Source organism: Colletotrichum higginsianum, chromosome 4 (assembly GCF_001672515.1).
Source record: "Colletotrichum higginsianum IMI 349063 chromosome 4, whole genome shotgun sequence".
Lineage (NCBI taxonomy): Eukaryota > Fungi > Ascomycota > Sordariomycetes > Glomerellales > Glomerellaceae > Colletotrichum > Colletotrichum higginsianum.
The window spans coordinates 1,525,955-1,552,155 of record NC_030957.1 but is presented as its reverse complement, the minus strand read 5'-3'; the positions used below and the strand labels follow the sequence as shown (position 1 = coordinate 1,552,155).

Genomic DNA, 26,201 nt, shown 5'->3' with positions numbered 1-26,201 from the left:
GCGCCGGAGTCCGAGAACTTGTCTGAGCCAATCTAGATACGCTCACGTTAGCCAACACCTGCCTCAAGAAGCAAACAAACCTCCATCTGGCACAGTACTCACCCCGCCTGTTTGGCGTCTCATCGATCCAAACCCGATGCTGCAGATACTCACGAGCCCTCAGCGCCTGTACCCACGTCAGCCCGAACCGAACGCTACTGTGTCTGCTGCATGTCACCATCCCGCACGTCCGACACCGGAAGTAAATGGCTTCGTCCCGCGACCTGCAGAAGCCACACTGCGGGGGCTCCGCCCGGTTGTTCATGTCCTCGGCCACCCACGACATGGGGAGGTGGTGGTTGCAAAGGGGGTCGTCGGGTTGAATCTCGAAGGTAGGCCACGCGCGCGCGCCCTCTTGAGGTCTGCGGCGGTAGGCTCTGCGACTGCGTCTCCAACGCCTCATCTCGGGCTAGAAGGCGTTTCTAATTAGAAGAGGCTCTCGTGGGGATGGAGCGGGGATTCTTTCTGCCTTACTTGTGTGTTGCTCCCGTCAGCGTGGTACATGAAGATGCTGTACCGTCCCCGACCCTGCCGAATGCGATCTGCCCGATCCATGTCCTCCATGTTAGGCCGGTCCATCATCTGAAATCCCCCCATGGGCAATGGCTGAATCGGTTCTACAATCTCAATATTAGCAGGGCTCCCCCATTTCTCGTGGATGATGGCGTAACAAGTTGACCTGGTCGGTTGCGAGTGGTTCGATTGGCAACAACCGCCATCCGGGCTGGACCGGAGCTGAAGCACTTCTTATAAGTCTCGCACTAGTACAAACACTCCCTCTCCTTGCCCCCGCTGTGTCTTGTTTTCTGACTGACTGAAGTAAGACTCACTCACCTAGAGGTAAAGGTTGCCACAAACCATCCGCTGCTTGTGGGTGGAACAACTCAGCCTGCGGCTGCAATTGCGGTTGCGGTGGAGGTATAGGCATAGGCACAGGCTGCACCTGGGGTATGGGCTGTCCCAAATGCTCCAACCGGGCAACCGCGGGAAACTCGTCCGGGTCTTGCCCCTGACGGTATATCTCGCCCCGTTCGCGTACCGGGACGCGGTCGTCTCCTTCCTGTGGATAGAGTCCGCACCCCCGAGCACATCGTCCACGCCAGTCGCCGCCGCACTGGTAACAGAACTGATGCCCGCACGGACACCTTTGGAAGGAAAGCTCATTGTCAGCCGCTTGAGAGTCACAGTCTGCACAAGGGTTGCGATACTCACGTTATGTGATAACACCCCTCCGCAAGTTCGATGATCTGCCGGCACCGTGGGCAAGGAGACAGATTTTGCTCGTCCATGATGTCCATCAACATCTCGTCCTCGTCCTCTTGCCGGCACGGCCGTCCGGGATGCGTGTGCTGCCTGCACCGTCGACATGTACCCTCTCCACATGCAGGGCACTCCATATCGTCGCCCCTGACATGCGTCCCCCGAGGCGGTATAAACGCCGCACACGCCGGTGTGGCGCAGTACATCCTCTCTCTTCCCACCGTCTCGTTCTCCTCCCTAATCTGCCGATATAGGCTTAGCAGGCCGGGTCGTTCTCGATCCGCGCTTTCGATTTGGTCTTGGTGCAACGGCTCGCAGCACCGAGGAGGCCATCCCCCTGCCCTCAAACCCACGCGAATACAGGCCCGTAGACAGGGTGGACACATCCAGCAGCCGCACGGCAGCCGGCTCTTGGGCTGCCGTCCTCCACTGCAGACGATGCAATTCTGTTCGTTGTTCTCGTTGGCTTCATCTGACTCCGAGGTCGCTGCGCTGTTGGGTCTGCTGTCTGCCAGGAGGCGGTTACGTTCCTCCCAGGTGATGCACTGTCTCGGGATTGGGTCACCGGGGATTTCGTCCAGATTGGGGGGCGGGCGGCGTCCGCCCGGAATGCCGCTCTGCTGAATGGCGATGGCTAGTTGCACATCGGGGCCGGCCATCTGTAGCGCCAATGTTGCCGCATTCTCGACTTCCTCGTCGGTGGCAAACTGCAGGGCATCTAGGTTCAAGAACCCATGGCCGATTACAATATTTGCAATGTTCTCATCGAGCCGTTGAAAGTGTTCCATCTTGTGTATGGCCTATTAAACCCTCGAGTTTGAGGTCTCGACGTTTTTGACGTAGCTAGAACTTAAATGGACTTCTTGGTTTTGGAGAGGTTTACCAATTCGGCGATCAGAAGGGCAATGTATAACTCACGCCTCTCAGTGAGCTACATATGCCATGCAAAGGTGAGCAGTGTAAGTGATAAACTGAGTGATGCACCATGCTGGAGACAGGCGCACAAAACAAGGCAACTAAAAAAACATTCTTTTTGGCATCCCAAAGGTACCAAGTCAGTGAATTCGGTACTCATGAAAAGGGACTCCGTCACTCATTCATGGTTGCGTGGAGACACAGGTCGAGTTCGGATGAAACTTGTGAGGGTAAAGAAACACCCTCAAACTTTCGAAGGGGGCAAGACGTCTGCACAATCTCAAGTCAGGAATCAACTGTTGTGCATGGAGCAAAGGTTCCGGCATTGCACAGCACTTGATATTCGATACTTTCATGGCTCGGGACTACACTCATACATGTGCATGTGTGCTGGCATCAACAACTCATATACAACACCAGCAGCAGGCAGAGCTTGCTCCGTAACGAAGACTGACGTTGAAGAGTCACGGCCATCACAGAAGAAGCGAAGCGGACTCATGGAGAGTTGGACTGACTTGAGTCAAATTCATAGATGACACTGGAGCTACTGCGCCCCTCCATCATCTCAGCGCCGGCCAAAGCCGTCCTTCTCCCACCGCCGCGTTGGATTAGGTTGCTAAACACCAAGCGGCGTGTTTGGTATATCTCGGCTCCCTTGCGCCATAATAGGTGACATCGTCAAGGCATGATGGGATATTCTCGTCAGCGTTGACCGTGATTTCTTTCCTCCCTGTCCAAGCGACCGCTGCAATGTAGTGACATTTCCCGTTCCAGCCATAAAAATAAAATAAAAACCAACCGCCCATCGGTGGCTGTGGCCAGTGAAACCCCTATAAACTCCGTGCATCATAAACTCCGACGCTGCCATCCGGGATATGATTTGATAAACAAGAAGGAAAAAAGAGCGGTAATAGTAGCAGTAAAATAAAGTGGATGGTGGGTATAAATGATCAATAGCTGAAGTCCACGTTGCCCATTTGGGACAACATCTTCGCCTCTGCGGAGGTAGAGTTTCCGGTGGCGCCCGTGTTTGTCGAAGTTGCTGAATTCGAGTTTGTATGTGATGTTTGAGTGGTCTGGGTGGTCGAATTCGTCTGCGTCTGCTGCAGTTCGTGTTCCAGAGGGGGCTGGGCGCTTGGTGACCATCCTTCATCCAGAATTTGTTGAAAGCTCCAACTGGGTTCAAACCTAGTGCTGTTCCAGGCATAGTCGACACGCTCGTACATTTCATCAATCTGCTCCAAGCTAATCTTGCTGGTCTCGAAGACCATGCACCACACAAATAGGACAGCCAATATGCAGAAGGCGCCCCAAAGAAAGAAGATCTTAGGGCCAATATCGGCCGATCCGGTTCCCTGTCCAACCATGAAAGGCGTGCCGTATGCGATGCCGAAGTTGAGCAGCCAGTTTGAGGCGGTCGATATGGAGTTGGCCTTGGCACGGACCTTCAGGGGGTAGATCTCGGAGGTAATGACCCAGCAAACGGGTCCCCATGATGCAGCGAAGAAAAAGATGTTGACGGCGCAGAAAACGATGAGGATCGTCTGGGCAGCCTGTTGCAGGTTTTCTCCGGCTGCCGTGGTAAAGGAGGCAATGAGCAGCTGACAGACCGCCATACCCATGGCGCCGACCATGAGAAGTTTGCGTCGACCCCAAGACTCGATGACAAGGAGACCCGGGATAGTCGACACGACATTGATGATGTTGATGATGAGAGCCTTCAGGTATGGATTCTCTACCTTGGCTCCGTCGAAGAAGGACGTGCTGTAGTACATGATGAAGTTGATACCCGTGAGTTGCTGCAGCATCTGCAGGCAGCATCCGGTGAGGGTTCGTCGGCCCAGGTGAGGCGACCCATAAAAGATTTCCTTGTACGAGTCCGGGCCAAGTGTAAGTTCATACTCGTGGTTTGCGATGATTTCCTGAAGCTCCTCAAGCAGAGCGGGGTGCGTGATGTCGAGACGCCGGAGGCGACTGAGCGAAAGACCTGCCGCCTCTGGTTTGCCCTGTTTGACGAGAAAGCGTGGTGTTTCGGGAAGGACGAGAAGGCCGATGGCGAGAACAACGGCCCACACTAGTTGAAGGCCGAGGGGCACCCGGTACGCAGCGGCCGTTTGCAGCTTTTCGGTCAAGATGTTGACAAAGGACGCAGACAAAAGGCCTATAGTGATGGAAAGCTGGTAGGCGCATACGAGGGTACCTCGAATCCATTTCGGAGCCATTTCCGACTGATAGACGGGCACGAGCACCGAGATGGATCCGACTCCGACACCAGCAAAAAACCTGCATGTTTCATCAACGACGTGTTCCGCGGGTAGCCGAAGATGGCATTGTTTTCATGTAGCATACCTTCCGACCAGAAGCATTGGAATATCATGCGCACAGACTTGGAAAATGCCGCCAAAGCTGAAGACGCCGACGGACAGGATGAGCGAGATACGACGACCCCAGCTATCGCCGATAGGTGCAGCCAAGAGGGCGCCGAGGATGGTGCCAGCACTCAGGATCGCGACAATGATGGAGGATTCGGCGGGTGAAATGGCGGGCAAGCCGTTTTCGGTGTAGCCAGTCGTGAAGTCTCGTCGGAATGCCGTCATGGAGAGAATGCCGTTGATGGTTCTACAATGCATCGCGAATCAGCCTCGTAATCACCTAAGAAACCTCCAAAGGCACGAGGGCCGGTCGCGCGCCTCGCATTCGTGGTGTTCCTCCAACACACATGCGCACATGCAAAGAGTCGTCGATCGGGGCCCGGCGGGCTGCTTACCCAGTGTCGTAGCCAAAGAGCAATCCGCCCGAGGCGACAAACAGGCCGACCATGATGGCCGGGGCCGACGAGCCGGCGACATTGTCGGGCTTCTGCCAGCCCATGGCTATCGCCATGGTGAATGGGAGGTCGGGCGACGTCAGTCCAGAACGGGATCGTGGTGCTACGAGAGGGCGCTTCTCTCTGGTGTCGTCGAGAAGGGTGGTCGAAATGGGCCGGCGACCATTTGACTGACGAGCGGCGGGCGAGTTCAGAGTGGTGAATCGACAAAGTGTGGATAACGATGGATGGATAGGATGGGATGGGACAGACAGGCAGGCAGATGGGTGTGGAGAAGGAAGCAGGGAGACGGACTGGCGAGGTATAGAAGAAAGTCGGGCGGTCGGGTCCCGGTTACTCAGGCAGGTCAGTCGGAAGAAGGGCCAGAGCCACAGCGAGCCCAGAGCACCAGAAAAGCGAAGCGTGAGAAGCCTGCCAGCGGGGAGGAGCCAAGCCAGAAAGAGAGACACAGAGACGAAGTGAGCCAGCACGAGTCTGGGGTGTGTGGGACTTGGAGGGGGAGATGTGCCAGTCAGGATGGAAGGGGAGAGGAAATTGTGGGGATGGAAGGCGAGAAAAAGCAGCAGAAGCCTAGCTGAAGGAAAGCCGGCACACAACACCCAGCAAACACTGTGAGAGCAAATGCAGAAGCGGCCAGCAGCAGGCGCGCGGCCGCTCTAACGTCTGGGTAGGTACCTAAGATACCTCCCCAAGTATACCATTGTCCGACTCCTTCTCACATCTGGCTCCTCCTCTCTAGCTTTCGCACTGCCTGGATGGGGGTTTCTCTGTACTCCTCCCCCCTCAGGTCCTGGGACCCCCGGGATGGTGGCTGCAGTCATGATTGGCTCATTTCGTTCTTGGGATGTGTTCTCGTCTGGGCTCCACCCACCTCCTTTCTCCGGGCTATACTTGATCGAGACATGGTGCTTTCTCCCTTGTTATCCTTAGCGCAGAAAGGCGGGAGGGAGTGTGGAAATGTGGGCGCTGCGCGAGGGATTTTGTACTGCTGTCACTGCCGGCCGCGCCAATCTATTCTGTCGAGTCTCCAGCAGGCAGACCTGACAAAGGGACAGCTGGCGCGAATGGTAGAGTAGTTGAGGTAGCCCAAAAGTACTGCCCTAATTATCCTGCAAGCATCTTGTATCTTGAGGCGTCAGTCCGAGTATCAGACTGAATGAAGTTATTGGCGGACCTCCAACCAGAACCCGCGGCCCCAACTTGACTTTGGCAGGAATATTTGGTGGAAGGGCTTGGATGTCTGATCACCAACAGCCTACAGGGGTCACAGGGCTCATTGCCGGTCAATGGTCAGGGACGACAGAAGAGCACACAGACACTCGAGCACCTCCTTCCCCCAGGGTTGCATCTACACCACAGTTTAGAGATGTAGCAGCATAGGGGTCGTCTGGCCTGATCTGACTGGCTTAGCATGTGTCCCGAGCGAGAGGAACGCACCCTAAAGTCTATGTGCGCTAAGCTGATGTCAAGCAACTTGCAAGGTACGGACGGACAAACAGGACAGTGCAGCACTGTATTCGCAGCAGCCTTGAGGTTCCAGTTCTTGGCCTCGGTTCGGGTCCTTGAATAGTGTCTAATAGAAGAAAGACAAAGGAAGGGAGACTCTGCACGATCTGGGGACAGGACCAGCAGCCTACCTCGTCAGGCAATTACGCTGCAGGAAACGACAGGGCTGACGGACCAACTGGCGGGCGATTTCCAGCACTCAAAGTATCCGCGCCTACCTATTTGATTCTGTACCCCGTGTCTGACAAACGCTTTCTCGCACGGATACCGACCCGGTCTCTTCTTGAAATGCATCCGGCCTACCTTGCCTTGGGCCCAGCATCTGCCTGCTACTTCTTGCAACTTGGCAAAGGGCCATGAGACGCCGGAGCAGTTGGAGGCTACATTTCGTCGTAGCCAAGGCCAACATGTTCTGTTCAAGGTCGACGCCCAACTCTCAGTTGTTCTCTACCGTGAGAGTAATGTGTATGTAACGTTGAGACTTACTTGGATGCTTTGCCGGGACCTTCCTAGCGACTATGGTCGCGTTAGAACATAGGTACTTCACGAATGCCAACGGCTACATTACAAACGACAGGACTCAGAGCGCCCGGGACCCAACGCACCCTCGCTTGGCTTTTCTTTTCATGACGGTACGACGAAATGGACAACGACCTGCTAGTCCGCTGGCTGAATACAACACGACAGGGTCTTACACAACTAGCCGTGCCCAGAAACCACACTCCTCCACATCTATGCCATCCGCCTCAGCGAAGAGGAGATGAAAGGGAGCATGGCTCCGACAATACCAGACACCATAGTCACGGCAAGCGGTCGCAACTTCCCCAACGTGGATGCCATGCCTTCCTACCTATTTGCAGTAGATACTTGCAGCAACCTCGAGCTTTGCCATTGTTGGGCCTCGCTTGTCTGCATCCTCGAATGTTTGTTTGGAATGGCTGCACCGCACCGTTGAAGTTGGCACACAGTATTAGCTCAAGCTGGAGAAACCTAGCGGGTGTGTGTGTGTGTGTGTATGTGTCAAGGTCAACGAGGTCAGGAGGCAACGCACGCACACTGTGTTCATTTGCCAGTTCCCGATCAGATCACCAGCTTAGCGCGACTGGTTTTCCACCATCTGCACAGTGTGAAGTCAATACAGCTATCTGATCAAAAGCAGGGCTCTTTGCAGGCCAAAGGCAGATCTGCGGGGAGACTCCGCCTCTGGTCTGCCAGAACATGTTTTCTCGGCCATCCGTACTCTACCCTACCTACCTACTTAACTACCTGCCTGTCCAAGTACTTAGCTTCTGGCAGATACTGTAGACTCACGACTTTCCGCCCGAGGCACCTTAACCTCAAGGTACTGTGCCAGTGCACCTAAGTAAGACCACAAACCTTACACTAACTACCATTGCTCCTCTTCCAAACATGCTGTTCCTTCTGCTCTGGCGAATTTGCTGCCTTGGCTATTGACAGTGCGTCTTCCTGCCGGCTCCAGTCTTTAGACTCTGTTCATTTAGAGGCCCGTCTTCTCCAAGCAGCTCAACTCAGCCATCTCCAACTTCAACGTCCTCACGACCTCGCCCCATGGCTATACCGGTGCGCGGCACAAACTCTTCTCACTTCTTCTCGCCAAAGTGTCAGTCTGCGTCCAATCAACTCGGCGCCACACCAGTACGGAACGCTCTCAACTCTTGGCTGGACGTACACGTTGGTCGGCTGTCCCCTCCGCCGGCATTGGAGGTTTCAAACATGCCTGACTCCCCAAATAGAGGTCTAGTCGAAGGCTGGTGGCGAGCGGCAAGCTACTGCCGAACTGCATCCTCGCCAAATGGTTAGGCCGGACCTTCGTGAGCTTACATTACACACGCACATCGTGTCCGCGGGCGCTCAGTTCCAATGGGCAAACTTCGGCTTTGAATGCCTGGCTGGCTAACAAGCAACCACTTTCGACTTCTCGGTGGAATTGAGTTGACTGTTGAGCCTCGAGACAGAAAGACGCCGACTCACCATCGCTAGCAAGCCAGAAGCACCGTTCAGTCATCTTGTTTTTTGTCATGCGCAATTCCGCTCCAGCCCAGCCGACACGAAGTTGTATCCAGGGCTCACAGTCTTTCGGCCCAAGGGGCCAAGACAAGCGTCAAGTGTCACCCAATGAGCGATGGACTGAGCACTCTGATTTGGCTTCTCGAAGCGTCGCCCTGCCATAGAATGGTGTTCTGGAACTTTTCGTGAGCACTGCCTGCGACTTCAGGTACTATCTCGGTTGACTATACACACCCTGCCTGATACCCGTCCCATTCACCGTTCCGAAACGGCGACGCTATCCGGTTCCTTCCATATGCAGCAGCAATATAAACCTGTCGAGATATGTGCGTTGGCGATGAGACAGTGACTCAGGTGTTGGCCATCATTCAACATGCTGCAGTTGCCGTCGTCGACCACAGGTCTTCTGTACTGCACCATCCTCCCCACTCGATGAAGGGGATTTCTTAAGATGGCAAGCTCACACGTATCCAATTCTGGGTTTGGGGCATGAGACCAAAGCAGCTTGGGTTGACTAGACATCCGTCACATCTGAGACGCAAGCAGGGTCGACCACAAGTGACTGGCAGCACTTAATCCTGACAATACACCGTCCGAGCTTTATGATATACGCTCGGTAGATGCGTTTTCGGTCGCAGATGCGCGCGACGCACCTGTTGGCAGAGAAACACGCGAACCTGGTCTATTCTACCGGTGCCCGACCCGATGGCTTGTTGTTTTTACTTAATGGTTGCACGCCTGAGCTTATAAAGACCAAACCTGATCGTTTTGCTTCAAGAGACGATAGATCGGGCGTTTTGCTGGGATCATCGTCGAGCCCTCTCTCACCGGGACATTATTCTAGACGCGTTCCTCCAAGTTGTGAAACAGGCACCTGCAATTAGGTAGTCTGTCAACTCGTTGTTCGACATCAGTTCAGGGACATCCAGGGGGCTGGATGGGGAACAGAGCGGGTACGCATTCACAATGACAGGTTGGTTCCCACTGATACGCACTGGATGGTGGGGTTTGAACGATGATCTGATCCTCGGGATCGGCATACAGAGATCGACCGCACCAATGTGGGCCGCCGCGCGGGAAATGAACGCCTGGCGAACCTCAGGCTTTCTGAGCGAACAGACCCTGCATCGTGTCGGAATAGATAGAAGAACATCACTGGCCGTCCCGTAGTATCCCTGGATCATCTTCACGGCCGCGGAACCCTACCGCCAATATGGTTCACACGAGTAGTCTGGAAGCGCGGCTGGCGCCCAGCTCTGGATTGTATGACAATCACGGCTCAGCCAGCGTTTCCGTGGTACTTGCGACTGATTCCAAGGACGGTAGAGATCACGTTGCCACGATGCAGCACAGCCCTCCCCACAGGGGTGACATAAATCGCATGAACTCCTTTTAGCTGATCGGCACGGAATCTCGCCAGTTTACTCTCCATCTCGTGTCAACGAATCGATCAGGTGAAATGGAACCGTTGGGCAACACATAGCCACATCAGATGTTATCCGAAAAGGGGGCGCACATGAATAGGGGCGCAGCGACCAAGCTTGGTGGACAAACTCGTCGCTGGCCCGTAGAGTGAGGGGTTCCGGCGAGTATTTATGCGTCCAACACCGCCCGCCTCTATGGTGGCAATGGGGAGTGGAAGATGCTATTCCCGTGCCCGGGAGCGGGACGGGTGAGACGTGAACGGGATTCTGTCCGGCAGTGTAGACGTGGTGACATCCGCGGCGCTCTGGCTCGGGTGGCCGTGCCGGAGACGTGGCAACTCGGGCCCCTGCTTTTGTGTATATTCTTCTGGACATGTCTGACGATGTTGCTGTGTATGGGCGGGGACTATGTGCGAGACGATTCCGTACAGGCGGTCCGACTGTCTGCAAGTTGATGATCCCAGTATTGTATTCGCGGCTGGAGTGGGTTGAACGTGCTACAACAGTGATACTATGCTGGTGTTGGTTCGTCATATCTGCAGAGATCTCGGGGTCACGGCGAATCTCCGAGAATGGCACGCCCCGGTTCACTCACAGGTGGGCGGCTCCCTAGACATGTTGGCACAAATGCGTTTGGTTGAGTGTATATGAGAAACTGCGGGAGGTCGGTGCAACGTTATGAAGATTATAGTGAAGAAGTGGAAGCCCAAATTCAGGAATGCTCTTCCCCGGAGGCGTGAAAGACAATTCGGCTTTTCGGTAAGTCATGCATGGCATTGTTCTGGTCAAGGTCTCCCAGGAAGCACAACGTCTAGTAGGCAGATAGCTGCCGAAGCCGTCGACAGAGGGGCTCTGCCAGTCAAGGCAGGTTTTGCAATTCCGACATAATTCTTGTTAGTTAAGAATGTCCAGTGTCTTTCTTTTAGATTTGAATGTCTTTATCCAAGTTGAAGAGACGTCCGTAGGAAAGTACCGAGGGAGAGTGTTAGCTCTTCCAAAACGAGCACCTGCAAGTCGATGGTTTTCTAATACAAGCATGTAGAGAGAGTATACGGGGAGGGACCATAAGCGGCGCGTTAGTCAATCATTACTGCCAGACTTTAAAATGCCGTGTACCACCCTCTCCGAGGTGTTCGAGGCTCTGTGTTTCATACTCTCTGCTCCGGATGTTGAGCCAGTCGGGGCTCAAAATCCCATCCAGTTCATTCGTTCTTACGCCTGAAATCATGAGAACGTAGTGGATTTCAGGTGACAAAGACACTTGTATTTGTTACCAGTGGAGAGATTTTCTGCTGAGCAGACGTATGATAGGATAAGCCAGAGACCAAAACCTAACAATCAAGAGGAAACTTGGTCTTCCAAAGAGTACTGGATCTTGACTGCCCGGTTTGGACACGAGTTTACCGCAGGAGCTACACTTTATGGGCCGCTGTCCAAGTATACTGACCCATTCAAGGGCGTTGCCAAACCCATCCCAGGTGAGCGAGCCTCTGGTCTTTGAAGGATTGACGAGCCCTCTCTACAGCTAAAGGTTGGTATCCAGCGTCTTAACCAGACCGCGCACTGGCACTATGCTGGCGGTACACGACAGATGTCAATATGCTGTACTTGAATTGGAAACTTGTCATGTATTCGATTGACTAGAAGCATGACGAACTGACCAACCCGATGCAAAATAAAAAGGGGATCAGAACTTGGAGACGATCGTCGGACAACGTTATGGGCTTCTCAAACCCACCCAAAAGACTTTCTCCATGGAAGATGTCAGCATTTCACCGATTCGCTCCAGCGATTCTTTCCATTAGCCCCCATGCAGCGCGAGCTCTCGCATGCCGACACAAGAATGGTAACTCTTTCTATTCATCTTCCCGTTCCCCTGGCATAATCGCTAGTGCAAAGTGACAGGATTTCGTTAGAGAAGCATGATCTGGAAGAACATAGAGAATTCCGATTCGTGAGTACTACTTTCATTTATGCTATGGCCTTTCCTTATCCTACTAGTCGAGCAGAATGGAGCTGTTGACGTTCAAAGATTGTATGCCGAAGACCGTAGCTGGCGGTTTACCCAACAAACAGTGAAATATATCGGGTAGTCAGGAAGTATTGGAGTCAGAATAATGAGGACGAGAAGCTAAAGAGCGTAAAATCTATCATTTCCATTTCATTGAACGACTAATTGTTGGCCTGGGTCTTCTGGTTCGGCTCCTGAGGGGCTGAAAATGTGCAATTTCTATGATAGCGCCATGCTACTACGTCGTAGTAGTCCACCGCACTCTTCCAGACTTTATACCTTGTAAACCTCATTACTCGTGTATGTTTCTATTTTCACCCATTGATTGAGCCGTCTATCCTTTACGTGGCTGGGTGCGGGAAATGTAGCGGAAGAAGGATTGGCTCCAAGTTGGTTGACTGTTGTCATGCTGATTCAGTTCATCGTCTACCCAGATTTCGACTCAGTCTTCTCATTCTTCTCGATGGAGGTTGGGCGTAATCGTTTCTTGCCAACTTCGTCGTAAAGAATAGCCGATATGGTTCTTTTTCGTTACCACGGTGGTCAAACCTCTCGCGGGAACTCCGCGGCAACGATGGTTCATGGCAGATGGAGTGACCGTCTCTGTAGCGTTACTCAGTGGACGAATCGCTGTCGAGCTCTTCCTGGACACCGATGCCGTCACCTTTCTCGGCGCAACTTTTGTTGCCGATGAAGCCATCAAATACGAGCCCCTGGAAAGCGAAAGGCACAGCTCGTAATACATGTATGGCTTCGAGTTGCCATCTCTGTAGCATCCGAAATGCTGGGAATGGCTCGATAACTTCGACATGTCTCGTGTATCATCACCATAACAAGGTTCAAGGTTCCCAAGAAAACATAAATACAGGCTCGTTTTTGAACCTGTACCTATTTCAAAGAATTATAAACAGACCATGCGGAGTTATATCGACTTTTCACCTTTACAAGGTATCGTTTCCATAACACATCTTTCTCTTTCTTTGGCGCCGTGCGAGGTCATCTCCGATTCTCATAATGGGACGGTAATTTATTCAGGCTTAACAACCACAGCAAAACCAATCATCAACAACCCGCCCTATATACATCTTCTTTGCACGCGAACTCGCGTTGATACATGTCCTGGCCCCTCGTTTGTCTCGAACTCAGGGTGTGAGGGTGGATGATGGACCTTGCCGGTTCATGGGAGCATCACTGGTGGCCTTCGATTTTCTTTCCGTACGTCTTCTCGGAATCGAAACCCGAGAACTTTCCTTCAATGTTCAGCTCGCTAACATGGGACTTGCCAGCGTGTAGACGTCCGTCTGTCCCTGAAATGTGTGTATGGAGTACGTGCCTTCAGGGGAGCATCGCAGCGCCAAGGTGGAGGATGACATAAGCCGCAAGTTGGCAGCGTCTTCGTCAGCAGGGCGCTGGCTGGGTTCTTGCACATGCACTTTCAGCTGATTCGTTCAAGGGGACTACGGTTGCAAGATGAGAACATACATGGAAAGAAAGACGTATGGAGGTCCATTGAATCCAAAAGAATACAACATGTATCTATGAATACATCCCGAGATAGTGACTACTCATGAAGAAATGCCCAAATTTAAAAGTGCGCCAATGCGCACCCGTTACTCCAGTTATCACTATTTTACCCAAAACCAAGTTCCATCGTGCCGCGTCGTAGATCATCACGCATCCTAGAGCTCCAGACTTGGCGTCTGGCCCTTGACACGGCCAATCACTTGCTGTGGTGCGTACTTGGGGATGACCTCGTCGTCGTGCAGCATCTCAAACTCCTCGGTCGCATCACGGCCCATGAAGTTCATAATGGCCTGGGGGCCACCAGGGTGCTCCTCGAGCCAGTTGGACAGGTCCATCACAACACCCTTAACGACGACCCACAGGTCCTCTTTAGTGTTGTGCTTGGCGACCTCCTCCATAGTGAACTCCTTCTCGGGGATCGTGAACTCCTTGGGGTTATTGGGCTTCGACGCCTTCTGGCCGTCCTTCTCGGGCGTAGGGCCAGCGGCCGACGTGGTCTGGTGGGCAGGGATACCCTGACCACCGGCACCGCCAGCGTTGTTCCAGTCAATCGTGACACGGCCAGGCTGGGCGGGGTCAAGGTGCAGGGAAATTTGGCCCAGACGCGATGTAGCGCCTCCGGCGCCGCTGAGGGCCTGCTGGAATAGGTAATTGCTAGCGGTGTCACCGGCAACGCGGCCGTAGACGACGCAGCCAAGCAGGGAAGAACCACCGAGACGGTTGGCACCGTGGACACCACCGGCAAGCTCACCGCAAGCAAATAGGCCGTCAAAGGGCTTCTGCTCGCTGTTGAGAACCTGGGCCTTGTCGTTAATCTCGATGCCGCCCATAGTGAAGTGAAGCACAGGCTCCATCAGCGCGACGTGGAAGTCGTCATTGATGTCCAGAGGCAGGTTGTGGAAGAACTTCTTGCCCCAAGGGTCCTTCTGCTTGCCATCAGCAATGGCGTTGTAGGTGGTGAAAGTCTTTTGGAGGTGGTCGGGCTTGCAGCCGATCTCCTTGGCCAGCTCGGCGCCGGTCATCTTCTTCATCAGGCCACGGCCGGAGTAGTGGCGAGTGTGGAAGTCGAGGACCTTGGAGGCCTTTGAGTTGAGGACAAGTCTGATAGGGAACTTGTTCTTGTCCTTCTCTTTCCACATCATGCCAGACACGTAGTCACGGTGACCAAGTTCGTCGCAGAAACGGTCGCCATCGGCGTTGAGCAGGAGACCACCCTCACCTCGGAGGGCCTCGGCAGCCAAGAACTTCCACTTGGAGCCAGGGTCCTTAGGGTCGACCAGACCGGTAGGGTGGACCTGGACCTTGTCCATGTCGATACCGTTACCTCCGATGGCCATGACCATCTTCTGGCCGTCACCCGTGGCGTGAGTGCCGTTGGTGGTGGCGAGGCCATAGGTATCGGGGCGGTGCTTCTTGAGCAGAGACGTCTCGCCAAAGTCGGCTGCGTAGCCACCAGTGGCGAGGATGACGGGTCCATCGACCGTCTGCTCCTCTCCGTTGAACTCATATGTGACGCCGGTGACGGTGTTGCCGTCCTTGTTCAGGCCGGTAACACGGGCCTTCTTGATGATCTCGACACGGCCGGGCTCGGTCTCGGCGAGCTCCTCAAGTCTCTGCATGAGAGCGTAGGTGATGGCCATACCGGGGAACTTAGCATCGTGGCCACGGTGAGTACGGGGCTGGGAGTGACCTCTGTGCAGGCTGTTAGGGGCTGTTTTCATCAGACGTTCGGACTCGTGGGCAACTTACCCTAACCGTGAGACGAGGGTGAGATCAAGGTTGAAAACATCCTGAAGCCACTCGACAGCGGCAGCGGACTTGTAGGTAAGGACCTTGATCAGGTCGGGGCGGGCCTTGTCACGGGCAGACTTCAGGGTGTCATCGTAGAACTGCTTGACGCTGTCGGCGATACCGGTGTCGACCTGTGTCCGGGTCAAGGCACCGTTGATACCAGAGGTGGCCTTTGTGGAGTTGCCACCGAAGAAGCCTATGAGACGAGGGTTGTCAGCCTTTTTGCGACAGGCGAAGGTGAAAGCGAGCAGACTGTGACTTACCCTGCTTGTCGAGGACGACAACATTGCCTCCGGCGAGGTAGATGGTGTGCGCGGCACTCAAGCCGGACACTGGTGTTGCAAGTTAGCATGTGACGATGCCAGACGAGACGACATTGGAGAAAAGGAGCGAGAGGAAGAGGGCAAAGGGCAACTTACGACCACCACCAACGACGATAACTCTGGGTGCCATTGTGATTGAGGTGTGTTGATGCGCTCCGAAGGACAAGTATGGAGAACAAACAAAGAAGAAGATGGGGAAGGAAAGGTTGCGGGGGAGGAGGAGAGTTTGGATGGAGAGGTTTAAGAAGAAAATGGGAAGAGTGTCCCTTCGACGTTGCTACGCCGAGGGAAGATGGTACGAAGGGCGTGGGCCGTGGGCACGAGGTATCGGCTTTGGGGCCGAAAGCTGGCTGGCTAGTTGGTACAGTAGTACAGAGAGAGTCGGTCGCTGACACGGCGAGTCGTGAGCCGAGGTCGAAGCGCTGGAGAGAAAGCAGGGGGTTAGCGCTGGGTGTTTCCATGGGATACAACTGGGCCGCCCGCCATGCTAGCGGGTTTTGGGCCGAGTTTGGGTCTGGGTCGGGGGTCGGGGTAGGGGGCGACAGACTGGTCCGGGGGGACTTTGGGGAGAGGGAGGGGGGATTTGGGGGACTCTGGGCGGAAGCATTGGCGTCACTGATTGCGGACGTACCAGTAAGAATGTGGCTTTTGGTCAAGCGGCCGTACAAAGGACGAGAACAATGGGCACTGGAGGCTAAGTACCTAGGCAACTAGGTAGGTAGGTAGGTACCTGGCAGGCCGGAGGGTGCGGGTTGCTTGGGGGTTGAGTGTGGGGAAACGATTTCCACTCTGTCTGTCGTCCGCCGACCCGCGCGTGTCTTCTCCTTTTCCAATTGCAGGAGTAAAAAAGCGAACAACCTTGTCTAAAAAGTCAACAAACTTCTCCTTGTATCGAGACGACGCGACAGGAAATTGCGTCCGGCTTGCGGAGGGTTTATGTAGAGAGGCAAGCTCTGGTAGCAATTGGCGCGACCGGGTCCCCTCTGGCTTCTCGCAGCAATTCTGGCCGAGAAGGACCTGCTTTCGCTTCCTTCGGTGGTGGACCGCGAAGTGCAAAACTGGGGGAAGTGTGGGGGGTGACTAAAAGCATTTGACTGCTCTGCTCAAGCTTCGGGACTCTAGGCCCCGGCGGCTGCTCGCTGCTGTGGTCCAACGGGAGATGGCGCATTACACACACAGGAAGACGATACAGACACCAGACCTCGACATCGACATCGTCGCACGCTTGGGGCTCGAGAAGAGGTGGCAGACGGCAACTCGCTCGCCCCAACTGTGGGCTGGGCTTTCACAAGGCAATTGGAGTAGTAAACCCGCTGGCGCGGAACGCTTCTGAAGATTTTTTTTTTTGCCGCCAGTTTCAGGCTGTTTCCTTAGGCCGCTGCCGTTATCTTTTGACATGTGAACGCCACTCGGTCACGGGCATTTTGAGCGCTCAGCTGCTAGGCTGTGTGTCGTCCACCCTCTCTTTTACTCTCTTTACGCCCACCGACATCGACGAGACGCAAACTACTGCGAAGCTCGCCTCGTGTCAAGAGTGAACGGGTCATCGAGGACACAGGAAAATATCTTCATGGGCATGGACTCCATCCATGGGACACGTTCTGTAACCCTTCTCCAAGCTCCTCCAGCCTGTGCACTTGCGTCGAGGCTACCGCACGAGCAAGATTGACGGGCAACGCCTCTAACATTTACAGGCTACCCCAAGGTACCTACATCTATGAGCACGCCTCACCTCTTGACCCTGTTCTCCCCACACATTGATGCAGATGCGGCGGCGTGCACCAAGTCAGATGATGCCCGGTCCGGAACCTTTACCACCTGACCGAGGATCTGCCACTGCATCTTCCCCAGCCGGCCATCGCGCATTGCCGTCCCCTCTTTTCGTCGCTGGGCCGACTACTAGGTCGCATTCCAGCCATGCCAGCTTTCCTCCTCCGCCGCCCTCGCAAAAGTTCACTCTTTCCCGCTTTACTGCGTAGGGCCGCCATCTCCAGTCTACCTACCGCCTGAGAACCCTTTGGGGGTTGCGGAGCAGTATGCAAACCGTGCGGTTACCAGTGCATTGACATGTGATAGGGGATCTTAGGGACAACAAGACCGGGCAGGTCTGGGCAGGTCAGATGATGTTCTTCCGCTGACGGCAAGGCACCCGGCTTGCCACCTGTCCTGTCGACTTCGTTTCAATTCGTCCTTTCATGAATCATGATGGCGTGTTGATTCCTGAGGATGTTGATATCGATGGCAGTGGTGGCTGCTGTTGCTGAAGCTGAGGGTCTCCCAAGGGCCCCTCCTCTCTCTTCGAATACAGCAAAAAATCCCGAACGAGCGCTCTCCCTCGCGCTTCCTGACCCTGCCCCGACAGGTCCGTCCGTCCAGCTGGTGGTAACCCGCAACTCCAGACAGAAGTGGAGCTTCTGCCGTCTCCGCAATCGCTTGCTCCTGCGAGACAAATGACTTCAAGGCGAAGACTCAGAGACTTTGCGACGGCTTCGGTCCATCTCGGCGAGTGCGCCCATCCTTAGGCAATGCGAAAAATGAAGCTCTTGATGAGCGGAAGGTTGTCATCGTATCCTCGGAAAACAAGCGCTTTGCTCATCCAAGAGGTGTCGCGCAATGGGACGCGGTGCACACCTCACTTTCGTATTACATTTGATGCAGTCAGAAGTCACTGGTAGTACTGTCGGCGGAGGGCTAGGCTGCGAATTATCGGAGCAGGGGGTGGGTGATGTCATGTGTGCGAATAACCAATCAATGCCCCAACAATGCCTAAAAAGAACCCGGTCTCGAGAAGAGTTTCGAGCCGCCGAACCGCCTGATATCTCAGATCAGTGCGTCACCGAGTGGTTTACGAGCCCGGTGTACTGCGTTCGTGCGATAATGCAGCCACCACGAATTCTGATTTGACGTTGACGCACACTCAAGCTCTTGATCCAGAAGCCATCATGAAACGGCCCTCCGCCCTGATTCTTTTTCTTGTTTGCACTGTGGTAACAGCGCAGCTCAGATCGCTTCCCGTCGAACGCTCCGGCCTTTACGCCCCGCGTCTCTTCCGCCAGAAACCCCTCGTGGACCCCATCCCCGCCGGCCCAGCAGCCATGTCGCCCTCAGACCCATCCGACTCCCGGCTGCCACCGCCGGCTCCGGACGGTGTGAGGCTCTCCGACGTCATGGGCCGCGACCGGAGCATCAACATCTTTGCCGGCTTCACACGCGAGATCGAGTCCGCCTCCCGCCGCCTCGATGACCAGGCGCGCAACACCACCGTGCTGGCGCCGCTCAACTCCGCCGTCGAGAATTTGCCACGGAAGCCGTGGGAAGACCCCAAGGACTATCAGCGACTGGGGGAGAATGTGTACGAGGGCGATGACGGTCGCGAAAGGGCACAAAATAATATCCAGCGCTTCGTTGAGGCGCACATGGTTGCTATGAGCCCTTGGCCTGAGAACGAGAAGGTCAAGACTTTGGGTGACGATAGGGATATTTGGTGGGAGAATAGGAACGGGACCAAGTTTGTGGGTTACACGCCAACCGCTACGTTGCTTGCAAGCGGAAACTGACAAAACGCTCAGATCCAGCCTGGCAACGTTGAGGTCATCAGCGTCGCCAGCACGGTTGCTAACGGCGAAGTTGTGAGTTTCCCAAACACCAAACAATTTGTCACAAACAGATTTGGTAGTAACTCCTCCGGCTGACATGTGAATTAAACAGTGGATTATCAAGGAAGTCCGCAACTATGTCTAAACCTTTAGATTTGCGACGAGGGCCCATGGCGCGTGGCTGAATAGCTCAGATACAAAGAGTGGATGGTCAATATGGCAGAAGACGAAATACCCAATGGCACTTGGTGTGGAAAAAATATCTATCATGTCTCTCACAGCGGGGGGACGTCGCCAGAGAATTGACATGCTTCTCCTGACCTGCAGAAAGCTGTGATGTTCAATTACCCATGCTGACTCTAGGTTCAGGTCTAGGGTTTTCCTACTCGACCTACCGGCCAGGCTGAGCCAGGTCTTTGCCATCAAATTTGAAGGAAGATACATGACGGGTATATGAAACTCAAAGTAATTAGTTCGTCCACCTGGCTTTAGGAACAATACTCGCAAAACTCCCTGCAGTGTTCGCAACACTGAACTTTGGATGAATTCCGCCCATCTGTGCCAAATCGGGATCAAAAAGTGGGAGTTCTCCGATAACAACCTTATCATCACGTGATGCGGCTTCTTCCGCGCTCGGCGGGTTCTCGTTCCAATCAGCCAGGAAGGGGTTTGAGTAGCAGCTACCAAGCTTGTAATCCATCACGAAATTTCTCTTCGTGACGTCCTTGTAGGCCTTCGGTACCGCAGTTTGAGATCAGTCGTGTTATCCTCATGTAGACACTATACTTTCTGCAGCATCAGTCTGTAAGTGCATGGTCTTTCCACGATCCCTGTCTTCTGGGAGCTGCTGGCCGACGCAAAGCCTGCGTGGATGATGATCCAGCCCCCCTCAGGCTCTCTCAGTTGCGAAAGCTGCCATCACAACCCCTCCCTTCATGCGCCTGTCCTCCATGTCCATTGCTGACTCCTAAACAACAGAGGACGATCGATCTCAGGATGATGAGCGGTAAACCCGCTGACGAGGCCGACGCTTACGAGCGCGAGACAGAAAACCGTCGTCGACTCGTCCAGGAAGCTGACGAAATGGAACGACGCGAACAAGAACAGGCTGACAGACGTCGCCGTGAAGGCTACCCTCCTGGGCCTCCTCATCATAGCAATGCCGGTTCGATCCCAATACACCAGCCCGTCGCGTCTCGCGCGATGGGCGCAATTCACAGCCCTGGTGGCCTTCTCGCAAACCACGGCTCAGGATCTTCTGGGCCCCCAATGCCTCTTGGTGCTCCGTCAGGACCTGGCGCCAACTTTGGCGGTCCCCTCCAGCCCGATAACAACAGACCTCCGCAGCACGGCGGACCGAGCAACCCGAATGCCCAGCACCAGATGTTCGCGCCGATCCCGCACACGACCGTCCCTCCCAGCAGTTCCCTCGGTGCTGCCAGCGGTGGGCCTCCTGTATTCGGAGGCCCCTTGCAGCAGCGCGATGCCCAACAACCGATGCAACAAGGATTATACGGTGGCGGTGGTGCGAACAGCGGCAGCGCTGCCACTGGTGCTGCTGGTGGCCAGGTTCAAACGCAACAGCAAGGGCAGGGCGGCATTGCCCATGGCCAACAGCCTATTTTGAATGTAAGTTAACATCTTCACTCGTGAGTTTGCATGATGCGAAAGCCATGTTTGCCGATGCTTTTGCCTGTGGCTTGACCATCCAAAGTGGAAACCAGTGTGGGCTGCTGTGCTGGTACGGCCCAGGTCGCCTAGGCAGGATGCAGCGCCGCGCCGCCCCGCGCGCATATTACATCCTCTTCAATCCCTCCATGTCCATTCGCGCCCCTTCTTCATCATTTCTCATCTCACCCACTGCCCCCAAACAATGCGAATTCCATCAAACTGCTCGTAGTCCGGGAATCACACACGACCGCAGCCATGGCGGATAAGGCGGACATGGTCACTGTATAGCTTGGGACCGAGTTGACCATTGGCGGCGGAGAGTGGGCTAATCATGAACGACAGGATGCCTTGACGTATCTAGACCAGGTCAAGGTACAATTCCACGACCAACCCGATGTGTACAATCGCTTCCTCGATATCATGAAGGACTTCAAAAGCCAAGCGTAGGTGACCTACCCGCCGCCTCGTTGGCGCGGCTGACCGTAACAGGATCGATACTCCCGGGGTTATCAACCGCGTCTCGGAGCTTTTCGCTGGTCACCCCAATCTGATCCAAGGCTTCAACACCTTCTTGCCCCCGGGATACCGAATTGAATGCGGAGCTGGTAATGATCCGAACACCATCAGGGTCACAACGCCGATGGGCACAACCGTTCAATCCATTGCGGGTCGAGGCACGCAAGTTGAGGGTCACGCGCATCCCAGCGGTGCCTCGCAGCCGCTTTTCCCTCAGCGCGGAAACAACTGGCCCCAGCAGCCGCCGCCGCCGCCGCCCCAGCAGCCTCAACATAGCATCGAAAGCCCCGAAGCCAACTTCAGCACGCCCGTGCAAAACGGTCCTGGGTCTTTTGGCCCTGCTGCCCAGAATCTAGCGGCGGCTTTCGAGGCACAAGGCGTGGCTCAACAGCGTGGTCCTCCTTTGCAGGGTGCTGCTCACGCGAATAACGCACAGCAGCCGCCTCGCAACGCGCCCACCCCTCCGGTTGGGGGACCCGCTAACATAAATGGTACTACCAACCAACAGCAACAGGCAAATTTGGAACGCCGCGGACCGGTTGAGTTCAACCATGCTATCAGCTACGTGAATAAAATCAAGGTCAGTCTACCTGGGCTTTCTCGGCCTCACCATCCCCAGGCTGAGGCCTCGCGCACTAACCACGCCGCAGAACCGCTTTCAGGATAAGCCTGAGATTTACAAACAATTCCTTGAAATTCTCCAGACTTATCAGCGCGAACAAAAACCCATACAGGACGTTTACGCTCAAGTTACGACACTGTTTCATACCGCACCTGATTTGCTTGAAGACTTCAAGCAGTTCTTGCCCGAGTCTGCTGGACAGGGGAAGGGAACACCCGGACGACCCAGTGACGAACTCCCTCCCGGCCCTGGTCCGAACCAGACCCCTCAGCCCAGTATGAGCGGTCAGAAGATGCCCCCCCTGGGCAGCTTCGCGCCTCCTAGTGCTTCGAAAGAGAACAACAAGAAGCGGCCTCGGACAGACAAGCAAACACCCGTTCCTGCCCCAGCCGTCGTCGAGACCGCGCCCCCGGCTAACAGAGCTGCTCCGGGCGCCCCTTCCACTACCGGCGTGAACAACAAGCGGGCGAAGCTGGCGCACAACAAGACACTTTCTTCCGATGCTCCTGCGGTTGAGCCAACTTTGACACCAATCCTGCCGGAGCCCTTGGGACCTCCAGCCTCGTCCACCACAAACTCGGACGAGATTGCCTTTTTCGAAAAGGTCAAGAAGTACCTCAGCAACAAGACTGCCTTCAACGAGTTTCTCAAGGTCTGCAATCTTTTTAGTCAGTCAATCATCGACCGGAACACGGTGTTCCACAAGGGTAGCGTTTTCTTCGCCGCCAATCCTGAACTTCTGGGCTTCTGGAAGGCGTTCCTCAAATACGAACCACACGAGGATGTCGTCGATAATCGACCTGCTCCGCCTAGCGGTAAAGTGTCATTGAGCAATTGCCGAGGCTACGGTCCTAGTTATCGTTTGCTTCCCAAGAGGGTACGTCTGGCCCATTTATGTCACAGGCTGTCGCTAACTTTCTCACAGGAGCGTCTCAAGCCTTGCAGTGGTCGTGACGAACTGTGCAACTCGGTCTTGAATGATGACTGGGCCTCCCATCCAACTTGGGCCTCTGAAGATTCAGGCTTCGTCGCCCATCGCAAGAACGGATTCGAGGAAGGGTTGCACCGCATTGAGGAAGAACGCCACGATTATGACTTCAACATCGAGGCGAACCTCAAGTGCATCCAGCTCTTGGAGCCTGTGGCTCAACAAATCAGCGTGATGTCGCCACTGGAGAGGGAGCACTTCCAAATGCCACAAGCTCTAGCTGGGCACAGCACATCCGTTTTTAAGCGCGTTTGCAAGAAGATCTACGGTGACAAGGGCCCTGAAGTCGTCAACGACTTGTTTTCGAACCCGCTCAACGTCGTTCCAATCGTTTTGACCCGCATGAAGCAGAAGGACGAAGAGTGGCGCTTTTCCCAGCGTGAGTGGGAGAAGGTTTGGCACGCTCAGGTCGAGCACATGCATCTCAAGAGTCTTGATCACATGGGCATTCTTGTCAAGCAAAACGACAAGAGGAATCTATCGGCCAAGCATCTCGTCGACGTTATCAAGACAAAGGCTGAGGAACAGAGGCGCCAGCGTAGCTTGAAGGGCAAGGCCCCGCGTCATCAGTTGGTATGGGACTTCTCCGACAAGAAAGTAGTCGTCGAACTGCTTCGTCTGATGATGCTCTACACCGTCAGCAGCGGTCAGCACAGCGTCCCAGAGAAGGAACGCATTTCCGACTTCTTCGAGACCTTCATTCCTGCGTTCTTCGATATTCCCGAGGAAGAGATCGATGGGCGGTTACCCAGGCTTCAGGATGTGTCGGAAGAGGATGACGCCGAAGAGACCGTCCCCGCCGAGCTTACCAATGGCCGCAGTCGCCGTGCCGGCAGAAGGGGCGATCTGCTTCGTGGTGTGCTTGACCCCGGTCGCAATGGTTCCAAGCCCCGAGCGCAAAAAGAGGGAAGCGCAGCATCTGGCAGCAAAGAGACAACGCCTGAAGTGGGCTCGGCCAACGAAGAGGAGATGCCCGATGCCCCCGAAGATGGCGCTGGTCCCGAAGTGTCGAACGAACGCTGGATGCCGATCGTCCCGCAACCCATTGTCACGACGGGAGACGATGCACTTCTGACTGCTGATGGCGAGCTGAAGGCGGACGGGTTCTTCTCTCGGCCTTGGTACAACTTTTTCTGCAACCAGACCATTTTTGTCTTTTTCAACGTATTCCAGACGGTTTACACACGTCTCAGAGACGTCAAGGAGAGCAAGGAAAGCGTCCTCGAAGAGATCAACCGCGTCAACCGACCACGCCCGGCAAAGGATATCGGCTTGGCTGACAACACTCTGAGCTACTTCGGCCCGAACGACGACCCCTCGACCTTCTGGCCCAAGACCCTTGAACTGGTCGAGGAATACATCACTGGTGATATCGATGAGGTCCGGTATCAGGATGTTCTGCGCCACTACTATCTGAAGAGTGGTTGGAAGTTGTACACCATCCAGGACCTTCTCAAGACGCTTTGCCGCCTCGCCCTCACCTGCAGCAGCACTGACGCGAAAGAGAAGACTCCCGATCTCATTCAGCAGTATCTACACAGCCGTGAGAAGGAAGAGACAAACTACCAGGCCGAGATTGCCGCTCGGAAGTATGCGGAGAAGTGTGTTAAGGACGGGGAGATGTTTGTCATCTGTTGGGTAAGTTTAAGTATATGCCACTCTACTTGACGCGACTAATATCCATTCTTTTAGTTCCCGCAGAAGTCGGAGGCTTCAGTCCGCTGGCTGCAACGCGAAGACACTACGTTCTACATGGACGAGATGAAGGCCAAGGACCGTTGGCAATACTACATCTCATCGTTCATCCAAGTAGAGCCAACAGAAGGTGTGCCTCGTCACAAGCTTCAGAAAACGGTTCTGGCGCGCAACCTCCCTTCTAGCGACGAAAAGTTTGAAGACAGTCAGATCCCCAAACCCGTCTCTTTTGATGAAGATCTTTCCATCAGCATTTGCCTGAACTCTAGCAAGATGGTATGGAAGGCCGGCACGTCCGAGTACTTTGTATACGACAACGTTCCCAAAGACAAGGAGGGCCGCGAGCGACACCTCGAGAGGCTCAAGAATGCAAGCAACAAGCGCGATACCAAGCTCCGCGAGAAGTTTGTCTTCAACAGCCCTTGGATGAAGGGCATGAGCCAGTCTGATGTCCAGAAGTCTAACGAGGGCTGGTCAAAATGGCTGAAGGAGGGCACAGTGCCCTCTTCTGACGCCGGAGACGCAATGGACACCGCAGAGTAAAACAGTGCCCTGTAGCGTCTGTTGTTACTGAGTGGCACCTTCTCTCACCTCTGGGTTCACGCGATGACGACAGTGGTTTTTGCGAACGAAACGGAGAAAGGAACGGCAAAGACTGAAAATTCACATTACGAAGATACCAGGCGGCATAGCGGTGCAGAGCGGCATGACTGCCATGTTACCCAGATTTGCATGGGTTTGTCTCTTGATACCCCGACCACGCGCGGTAAAAAGTGGGAGGGGCTGGCATGGGATGGCGTGGAACGGGTTCGGCGTTGTTTCATTTCCTATTTCGATTTCAACTTCATTATGGTGCGACGAGCAGAGAGGAAATCGGCTAAAGGTCGTTATCGTCGGGAAGAGGATTGTGACTCATCTTAGAAGTGTTGAGTGGGTTGCTTTTGCTCCTAATCGTTTACGAGTGCTTTTCGATTTATTCATTCCCTTCTCCGAACTTGATTTCTGCCAGTGTACAATAGTTGTATTTACACATCAATGCAATGTCACATCGACTAATATCATTTTTCGATGTGTGCGGTGACTGATCTGGTCCCCTCAGGGTCCACCACACGAGGCCGATATCGCGGCAACAGAGCTCCATGGTAAAAGACCTTCAAGAGTCGTGATGATTACTCAACGTGGACCATACCCACATTTCTTGCTGGCCTTTTGAGAAACGCAGCGTGTGTAGAGTTTTTATCAGATCATCTAATCAATCAATCGTGGATCTATGTACCCGAGGAATGAACAGAAAAAGGCGCAAAACACGGCAGCCAAGTGGGAACTGTGCGGAACCGGAAGAGAGGTTGCATCGTCTGATTCGTGATATTATGTAACTAAATAAAAAACCTGCAAAGCCGCCCATTGCGCTTTATCTAAAACGCTGGCATGCTAACCTTTTGGGGGAGGAGATTAAACCCGCAGC

General features: G+C 54.4%; 5 protein-coding genes across 5 annotated transcripts; 2 read left to right on the top strand and 3 right to left on the bottom strand.

The window, feature by feature from the left end:
• Positions 1 to 194: 194 nt before the first annotated feature.
• Positions 195 to 2,087, bottom strand: CH63R_05769 (IBR domain-containing protein; the record flags this gene model as incomplete). Its single annotated transcript, XM_018300744.1, has 3 exons — positions 195 to 448; positions 874 to 1,099; positions 1,521 to 2,087. 3 exons carry the CDS (start codon positions 2,085 to 2,087, stop codon positions 195 to 197), a joined length of 1,047 nt encoding a protein of 348 aa, XP_018158594.1.
• A 1,077-nt stretch (positions 2,088 to 3,164) lies between these two features.
• CH63R_05768 (Glucose transporter rco-3) lies at positions 3,165 to 5,097 on the bottom strand (the record flags this gene model as incomplete). Its single annotated transcript, XM_018300743.1, has 3 exons — positions 3,165 to 4,497; positions 4,564 to 4,833; positions 4,982 to 5,097. 3 exons carry the CDS (start codon positions 5,095 to 5,097, stop codon positions 3,165 to 3,167), a joined length of 1,719 nt encoding a protein of 572 aa, XP_018158593.1.
• Positions 5,098 to 13,689: 8,592 nt separating this feature from the next.
• Positions 13,690 to 15,778, bottom strand: CH63R_05767 (Flavocytochrome c; the record flags this gene model as incomplete). Its single annotated transcript, XM_018300742.1, has 4 exons — positions 13,690 to 15,226; positions 15,284 to 15,521; positions 15,589 to 15,657; positions 15,745 to 15,778. 4 exons carry the CDS (start codon positions 15,776 to 15,778, stop codon positions 13,690 to 13,692), a joined length of 1,878 nt encoding a protein of 625 aa, XP_018158592.1.
• Positions 15,779 to 18,590: 2,812 nt separating this feature from the next.
• CH63R_05766 (Fas1 domain-containing protein) lies at positions 18,591 to 19,389 on the top strand (the record flags this gene model as incomplete). Its single annotated transcript, XM_018300741.1, has 3 exons — positions 18,591 to 19,160; positions 19,218 to 19,277; positions 19,357 to 19,389. 3 exons carry the CDS (start codon positions 18,591 to 18,593, stop codon positions 19,387 to 19,389), a joined length of 663 nt encoding a protein of 220 aa, XP_018158591.1.
• Positions 19,390 to 20,447: 1,058 nt separating this feature from the next.
• On the top strand, positions 20,448 to 25,279 carry CH63R_05765 (Histone deacetylase interacting; the record flags this gene model as incomplete). Its single annotated transcript, XM_018300740.1, has 7 exons — positions 20,448 to 20,873; positions 20,969 to 21,143; positions 21,277 to 21,358; positions 21,405 to 22,011; positions 22,082 to 22,930; positions 22,979 to 24,679; positions 24,734 to 25,279. 7 exons carry the CDS (start codon positions 20,448 to 20,450, stop codon positions 25,277 to 25,279), a joined length of 4,386 nt encoding a protein of 1,461 aa, XP_018158590.1.
• Between the last annotated feature and the right edge of the window lie 922 nt (positions 25,280 to 26,201).